The sequence below is a fragment of the Nomascus leucogenys genome, chromosome 13, assembly GCF_006542625.1.
Source record: "Nomascus leucogenys isolate Asia chromosome 13, Asia_NLE_v1, whole genome shotgun sequence".
Taxonomy (NCBI): Eukaryota; Metazoa; Chordata; class Mammalia; order Primates; family Hylobatidae; genus Nomascus; species Nomascus leucogenys.
In genome coordinates, this window is record NC_044393.1 from 13,914,600 (window position 1) to 13,923,122 (window position 8,523).

Consider the following 8,523-nt stretch of genomic DNA (forward strand, 5'->3'; position numbering starts at 1 on the left):
AAACGGAGGCACAGAGAGGTGAAGTAACTTGCCCAAGGCCACACAGTAAGTGTTAATGGGTTTATTTCTGAGTAGTGCTCTTTATTTCCTTCTTTTATTGATACTCTGCAGTCTCTGATCCTCCCATCACAATCATGCATTACTTAGGAAATCAAATAAAAAGCAAACACCCCCACAGAGGTCCTGTCTCCTGCCTGTCCCCAGTACCTCACCAACCCCACCCTGAAGACCCCTCCCTCTCCAGCCGTGCCTCTCTCCCCACAAGGGTTGGTGCCCTCTCCCCTGCAGTCAAGGCTTCCCAAAGAACTCTCCCTCTCTTGGCTCCCAGCCCTGGCTCTTCCAGCACCCCTCCTGGTGAGCCCTCCCCTCATTCCTGCCCGATGAACTGCTCCCTGTGGCTCCAGGCCCTGGGTCACAGGCTCCTCGCCTACAAGGTCTCCTGGGCCCGGGCAGGCCTCCCTGTGCCCTTCACCCACTGCACTTTACCTCGTCCCGAAGGCCCAGGAGCCTATTTCATTCCCTCCACAGGCTTGTCAAGGCCTTTCTGGGTGCCACACCTGGCAGCGACACCCACTTTCTCATCCTCAAAGCCACCTCACAGCCCGCCCAGCCTCCAACGCCCTGCGTGGAAGATGTGGCCTACCCCTCCCCCCTTCCCCATCCTCCCCTCCCCCACTCCACCCCTGCATGAGGAACCCTGTGCCCCCCCATCCTTCCCTCCCCCACTCCACCCCTGCATGAGGGAGCTGTGCCCCCATCCTCCTCTCCCCTACTCCACCCCTACATGAGGAGCCCTGTGCCCCCACCCCCTCGCCCGGTCCTCTTCTTCCCCACTCCTCCCCTTGCTGCCTCCGCTCCAGCCATGCTGGCTCCAGGCTCTCCTCCTCACACACGGAGCTGGGTCCTGCCTTGGGGCCCTTGCGTGTGCTGTTCCCCCAGCCTGGAAGGCTCCCTAAGCGTTCCCCCGCAATCACCCTCCTCCACTTCCCCCACTTTATTTTCTTCAGGGCCTTTACCACAATCTGCAATGGGCTTGCCAATTTGCTAGCCGCACACTGTCTCCTCCACCAGAATGACAGCTCCGGGGGTCAGGGACCATCTTGGGCTCACAATGGGTGCTTGCTCGACACTGGTTGATACCTGTACTCCATGCTCACAGGTGAGGAAGCCCAGGTTCAGCAAGGCTAAGTGCCTCAACCAAGGTCACTCTGCAAGCAAGGGACAAGACCCACAGCTTTTTTGCTCAAACATCCTACCCCTCAGAGGCGTCTAATTGTGTTCTGCCCGTGTCTCTTCCCCAGAGCAGTCAACCAGACAGAAAAGTGGCTGAGCTTGGGGCTCAGGCAGGCCTGGATTCAAATTCCAACCTTGCTGCTCTTGGGACAGGAACTGTCCCCTCTCAGAGCCTCAGGTCTCCTCTCTGTAAAATGGAACTCCTTCCTTTCTGTCTCGGAAGACACCTGGGAGGGGCTCACACCACCAGCCCAGAAAGCCCCCGGCTTCCCCAGCCCACTCTGGCCTCTCCTGGATCTGCCCAGCCCAGGCCTCCCTCACTACCCTGCCCCGGCCAATGCACCATCAAAAATCCCACAAGGAGTGGGGACTGCTGGGATGCCATCACAGGCCACGCAGGAGATTGGCCAAGCTGAGAAAGAACTCAGGTGGGGGTGGAAGGGCAGGACAGGAAAACAGCAAAGGAGAGGCTCAGGGGCCATGGGGGAAAACAGGCAGAGAAGGCCTCTCAGGTTCAAATGCAAGGCGAGAATTCAAACCTCACATCGTCCACTCACCAGCTCTTGGGCCGGTGACTTCACCTTTCTGTGCCTCATTTTCCCCATCTGGGGAAGGGGAGTAATAAGTAGTACCCACGGCCGGGTGTGGGGGCTCAGGCCTGTAATCCCAGCATTTTGGGATTGAGGTGGGCAGATTACTTGAGGTCAGGAGTTCGAGACCAGCCTGGCCAACATGGGGAAACCCCACCTTTATGAAAAATACAAAAATTAGCCGGGCATGGTGGAGCAAGCCTGTAATGCCAGCTACTTGGAAGGCTGAAGCAGGAAAAGCGCTTGAATCCAGGAGGCGGATCTTGCAGTGAGCTGGGATCACGCCACTGCACTACAGCCTGGGTGACGGAGTGAGACTCCTCTCAAAAAAAAAAAAAGAAATGTAGCACCTACATCATTGGGATTTTAAGAATAAAGCATGCACGATACCAGCAGGTGCGAAGTGAGCACCCAATAAACTGCAGCCCACCATACTCCTGACTCCCCGGGTTCAGGGGTCTCTGCTCAGATGCCACTTCCTAGGAGGGGCCTTGCAGGACCGCTCCCACTCACCTCTGCCCCACTCTCCTTCCTGCAGAGCCCTTGACTCCACCTGCCATTATCTTGTTCCAGTCACTGGGTACTTAGCATCTGTGTCTCCCTGAAAATTATCACCTCTATCTTGGCCACCACATGTCCCCAACAGCCAGTAAGGGGCCTAGCACACAGCAGGTGCTCAATAAATGTTTGTCAAATAAATGAAAAATAAAACTGGGCAAAAAAACGACTGAGAAACTGGGACAAAACAGTCTCAGAGAGGTCTGGACAAAACTTGGAAGGCAGGAGAACATTCTTTTTTTTTTTTTTTTTTTGAGACAGAGGCACGCTTTGTCGCCCAGGTTGGAGTGCAGTGGTGTGATCTTGGTTCACTGCAACCTCTGTCTCCATGATTCAAGTGATTCTCATGTCTCAGCCTCCCGAGTAGCTGGGACTACAGGCACCCACCACCACACTAGGCTAATTTGTGTATTTTTAGTAGAGACAGGGTTTCGCCATTTTGCCCGGGCTGGTCTGAAACTCCTGACCTCAAATGATCTGCCCTCCTCAGCCTCCCAAAGTGTTGGAATTACAGGCATGAGCCACTGCGCCCAGCCTGCAGGGGAATATTCTTCAGGCGTTCAGAAGGAGCAGTTCCCCTCCTCACTCCCACTCCAGCTTCTGCCATTCTTAGCTGTGCAACCTTAGACAGGTCAGTTCACCTCTCTACGCTGGTTTGCACAGCAGCAAAATGCTAGTAACAAAAGCTGCAGCCTCCAAAAGGCTGATGAGTTGATTAAACCAAGGAGCACGGTGTCAGCGCGGGGCCGGCACCCAGCAGTGTCTCGAGCGTTCATTTCTGACATCCACTTATCTCCTTGCTAAAATCACCAGGCCGTGGAACAATTGCGTAAGACTATGAGGTGTGAATGTGTCTTGTTCTGTTAACTCTCTCGTCCTGAGCAAACATTGGTTGGGGTTCCAGGCTCCCACCTCCCAGCTAGCCTCAGTGGTCAAACACACTAAATGGGTCTGTGGTTAACATGACCGGCTTTCTCCCACATATCTAAGGATCCAGCACCTCCATCTGTGCCAAGGGCTTGGAGTGGTGCTTTGCACATCTAAGCCCTTGTCTCACACCTGCTATTATCATGATTCCTCGAGGCTAGTCCCTGGCCTCCTGGGCTCGCCTCACCCCAACCCACCCCCTCCTGTTTCTGGATGTCAGAATGGACTGGTTCCTCCCTGCATGCCCTTTGCCCTTGCAGCTTGGTGAACCACGGGATTGGTGTTGCCCTAACTATGACATCTCCCCAAATCCTTTGGGCACAGCTCTGTCCACAGTGCTCCCACACCAGGCCATGGTCAAAGCCCTCAACCTGTGAACTCCTTCTCCCAGGCCTCTTTAGAGGCAGCCCGAGAGGCTCAGGTTCAAATTCACTTTCTGTTGCTTCCAAACTGTGAAACTGATGTTTGCAGTTCTGGGGCTTGGAGTGCCTGAACTTGAGGCCAGGCAAGGAGCCCTCCAAGAAGGGCCTGGGATTTTAAACAGCAACTGGGATTACAAACCAGGCTCCCAGCCCCAAACTTGCCCCACAGACTTGGGAGTCGGATGGTTTTGTAACCTGCTCCACCTAGCCCACCTTGAGCACAAACCTCACTTCTGTGGACCTCAATGTGTGCTTTTAGAAATGGGTCTAGCACCTTCTGTGGGGCGCTTATGTGGATAAGAGCAAGATGTGAGTGTGTGAAGAACTGACTCAACGCTGGTTCCAGGACAGCACTGGGGAAACAGAAGCTGTGGGGCAGACAGGGGCGGAAGGGGGGCACCGTCTGGCCAGGCTGCTTCCCTCACCTGATTTGGGTGAGCAGTGGCCCCCAGCCAACTCTTGGTGACAAAGGAGGGAGCAGACATTTGAGATTTGTTCCTAAATTTCGACCCTCTCCACCACCCTCCTTCCCTAGGTCCAGCCCCTCAGCCTCTGCCTTCAGCAAGTAAATCCTCGAGGTCGAGCCCACATTGCTGTCACTGCTACTGACAGAAACCATCGAGACCAGTGGGGCTTGGGACTGGACTGACTTCGAGGCCTCGAAGGCGTGACCGGCCAGTTGTCCAGTTGCCCAGGGCTGGGAGGAGACGTGGCCAGGGCCACACTGCAGGTCCCAGGTTGAAGTGAGGTTATCTGTGTCCAGCAATCTGCATAGCCCTCGAGCCACCATCAGGAGACACTGGCGTTAGGGAGGTGGAGCTTGTAGGAATCCTCCACTTTGTGAGGGTGGGGGATGAATGTCGCTGTCTGTTCCCCACATCCCAGGCTCCCACAGGGAAAGCACAACCAGGCCTCCAAAAGGAAAAGGAGGGGCACAGCATTTCCCATTCGCGAACCACGGTATCAGCAGCTGCTCCTGAGATCCCAGACCGCCCCAGGTCCTTGGCAAACCAGGCTACGAAGCCTGCTGCCCCTGAATTCCTCAGGGCAGGGCAACCCCCAACCAGTGTCTTGCCCATAGGGATCGGACAGCCCAAAGCTGCTCCCCATCTCTAAAAACAGGCGTCATAACAGTCCCTACCTTCCCAAAGGTTATTGTGAGGTCTAAATGGGATGGGGCAGGTCCAGTGTTTACCAGATGCCGGCCCCTGGCAAGTACTGGCCACACTGGCGCTGCACTGGAGACTGGGGTGCCAAATGCCAGCAGCTTCCCAGCGAAAAATAATAACAAGAGCAGGCGCTTATATAACACCTCTTGCGTGCCAGGCACTGTGGGACGCTGTACATGTATCCACTCACATCCATCTACATCCTCAACTCTCAGGAATGCCATCCAGAGCTGGATGGGAGTAGGGGGTGCAGTGAGAAGCCAGAAGGGGCAAAGGGATCAGTGGGCAGGGAAGAGGAGCCTGTCCCAGGAAATCAGGGCTAGCAGCCCCAAGTTTGTGCCTGGGTTCAGCCACCTTCAGCAGGCAGGTGAGGTGGGCTCAGTGTCCACGTCTGGGCAAAGAGGGCAAGTGATGAGCTTCCCGTCCTCAGGAAAGGGAATCGAAGTGTGAGAACCCCTCCCCCACCTCTCTCCACCTGGCCTGGCCTCTCCCTCCTGCTGGCCAGGGACACACAAACACAGACTCACCCACACACCCAGAATCCCCTCTTTAAAATACACATGTATACACAAACTGTGTTTTAAACAACCCACCCCACTACACTGACCAAAAGCATCTGCCCTGACCCGGGCTCAGCAGGACCAAGACCTGAACCCCCTCCTCCTACAGTCACAGGCCTGCCTACCTAGTCCCCAAACACAGGGCAGGGGTCACAGACCTCCCAGCCCTTCCAAACCCAAGCCTGACACTCGGGACCAGCCAGAGGCTCCGGAATCTCTTCTCAAGCAGGGTTCCCAGCCACCCGTCCCGGCGCCCAGGGGCTCTGAGTCAGCCTGAATGCCTGACCCATTACTCTTCTCCCCTTTCCCCCAGGGCTGGAACCCCATCTCAAGCAGACCCCGTGTGTGTCGGGGGGGAGTAGCAGAGGAGGCAGAAAAACCAGCTGCAACACCTCCACCCAACCACCAAAACCTCCAAAAATAACAGCAGCCCCCCACACACAACCCCCTACACACCAGAAACGCAAAAACAAAATCCTACAAATCCAAAATAAAGTAAAAAAAAACAAAAGCCAATTACTGCCCCCAAAAGGCTTTGTAACCATTCTCAAAAAAAAGTTTATTAAAAGTGTTCTTACTTAATGCTTGAAACGGAAAAGATTCCCAAAATATACAGACGCCTCTTTTCTCATAGAAATAGATTATTTTTTATAATACAAAAAAAGACCAAAAAACAAAACAAAACAAAACATCAACAGCAACAAGCCCGTAGGAACATCTTTAAGCGATTACTCAGGGCCCGGCTGACAGTTACACGTGGGTTGCGTCAGTCCCGTGTACACACGCGTTCAGCCATGTTTAAACCGATTGCATCAACTTCGAAACCGGCCCGCCCGCCGGCGCCTGGAGAGGGGCAGAGGGAGAAGCAGAGAGTTTATCATTCATCTGTACACATAGACGTTTCTTCTTTAAATAACACCACGGGCGGGAGCCCCATCTGCATGTGCGGTTGGTTTGGACAAAAATATAGATATATATATATAATAAAGTATTAAAATTACCGACGGGCTCCCCGCGCTGCCAAGTGCCCCAGTGCCAAAGTTTTGCCGGCGCCGCCGGGGGCGGGGGCGAGGGCGCGGGCGCTCCCCGGAGTCTCGGCCCCGGCCGGCAGGGGGACGCGCGCGGGGGCCGCGCTAGCAGTGGCCGGAGGAGGCGAGCAGGGGCTCGGGCAGCTGCTTGAACAAGTTCCGCAGGGTGCTGAGCTCGCGCGACAGCTGCTCCACCTTCTTCTGCAGCCGCTCGTTCTCGGCCGTGAGCTCCAGGACCTTGTGCTGCGTCTCCAGGTTGCGCATCTTGGCCTTGTCGCGGCTCTTGCGCACCGCGATGTTGTTGCGCTCGCGCCGGATCTTGTACTCGTCGCTGTGCTTGTCCACGGTCTTCTTGGCCTTGCTCTTGACCTGCGAGGGCGCCGGCGCGGCCCCCGCGTAGCAGGCGGTCTGGGGCGCCTTGGCGTCAGCCGGGCTCGGCGTGCCGGGCGGGCTGGACGACGAGGACGTGGAGAGGCTCCCGCTGCTGCCGCTCGGCACCGCCTGGTAGCCGAGGTAAGCGCGCAGCGCGTACGGGAAGCCCGCCGCCATGCCTGCGCCGCCGCCCGGCGCCCCGGCCTCCTCCTTCCGCTTGCAGTCCGCGGGCTCGAAGCCCGGCTCCGCCTTGAGCTCGGCGGGCGGCGGCGGCGGCGGGGGCGGTGGGTGCAGGGGCGCGAAGCAACCGGGGTGCAGCGCGCCCTTGGCGGCCCCCAGGCGCCCCAGGCTCACGTAGCCGTACTCGGCCGGCTTCTTGCAGTTCTTGCCCCCGTAGTCGTCGGAGAAGAGGTCAGAGAGGAAGTCGTGGTGCTGCCCGGAGGAGGCGGGCGCGGGGGCGGGCGCGGGCGGAGCCGCCTCGAAGGTGTCCGTGGCCGTGGCGGGCGCCGGGGCCTGCGGCGCGCCCAGCGGCTCCAGGTACGGGCTGAAGTCGATGGCGCGCTCGTGGTCGCCGATGCTGCCCAGCTCGCCGGCGGGGGGGCGCGGCCCGGGTCTGGCCGCGGGGGGCGCCGCGGGGGCCGCCTTGCCGCCGTACGCAGCAGCCAAGCAGTCCGCCTCGTAGTAGAAGTTGGCCACTTCCATGGATTTAAAGGCAGGCGGCGGCGGCGGCAGGGGGAGACATGCTGGGTCCCAGGCCACCAGGCGTTGCATGAACGCGGGTGCCCGGGGAGGGGGCCTGGGGCTGCCCGCTCCGGCCGGCCCGCAGGTGGCGCGGCCTCCCTGCTCTGAGCTGTCGCCGCTGCGTCGCTGCTGCTGCCGCCGCTGCCGGGGTGGCCGCTATTAGTGCGGGGGCTGGTGGCTGGACCCTAGGGTGGGTCCCCTTCCCAGTCCCGTGCGCGGCTCTGACTCGCTAAAGTTTCTCCTGAGCCCGGTTATTTATAAGGGCGGCCCGTAGCAACCGCTGCGTCACGCCGGCCCCTCCCGCCGCGCCGCCGGGACGCGAAGGACACGGCCGCGGCCGCCCGAGACCCCCGGGAGGACGGCGGCAGGGAGCAGCGGAGGGACCGGGCACCTGGAGCGCGTTTTCGAGGGGCCCCCGGGCCGCAGGGGGCGGCCTCACGCCCCCTGCCCACCCCCGCCCGGCCGCCCCGGGATTGGGAGCGAGAGGGGGCGGTGCGACCCCGCCCCCGGACCGCCCCTCTGGGCTGGAGGCTGTCCTGGAAGGCGGGGGAATCGGAGGAGGGGGCGACCTGATCGCCTTCCCCCCGAGACGCGGCCCCGGCCCGCCCCCTGCTGGAGGAGGCGGAGGTTTCAGGAGGGCCGAGCAGAGCCCCGACGGCCGACCAGGGTCGGCTCCCCGGGCCGAACCCTGGAGACTCCAGCCCGCAGCTCTAGCTCCAGGAGAAGCGACCCATCTCCGTGGCCCTTCCTCCCCTAAACTCCCACCTCCTCCCCAGGTCCCCGGCTCTAGAAAGAAGACTCCACGCCTGTGACGACTCCCCTCTTAAGCCACCGCCAATATGAGGACCCCGAGTGTCGGGGCGACCCAGCAGGATCGCGCTCCGCTGGGGGCTGGACCCTGGTCCACGGCGCCCCGCCCCTAG

General features: G+C 59.2%; 1 protein-coding gene across 1 annotated transcript; it reads right to left on the reverse strand.

The window, feature by feature from the left end:
• Positions 1-5,975: 5,975 nt before the first annotated feature.
• CEBPB (CCAAT enhancer binding protein beta) lies at positions 5,976-8,078 on the reverse strand. The gene is made up of 2 exons (XM_030826485.1): positions 6,461-8,078; positions 5,976-6,302 (listed from the first exon to the last, which is right to left on the reverse strand). The coding sequence occupies exon 1, from the start codon at positions 7,628-7,630 to the stop codon at positions 6,593-6,595; it is 1,038 nt and encodes a 345-aa protein (XP_030682345.1). The 5' UTR covers positions 7,631-8,078; the 3' UTR covers positions 5,976-6,302; positions 6,461-6,592.
• Positions 8,079-8,523: the final 445 nt, after the last annotated feature.

Bases quoted from the DNA above. Each gene is read 5' to 3' on its own strand.
- CEBPB (XM_030826485.1), bottom strand. From the start codon at position 7,630: ATGCAACGCCTGGTGGCCTGGGACCCAGCATGTCTCCCCCTGCCGCCG.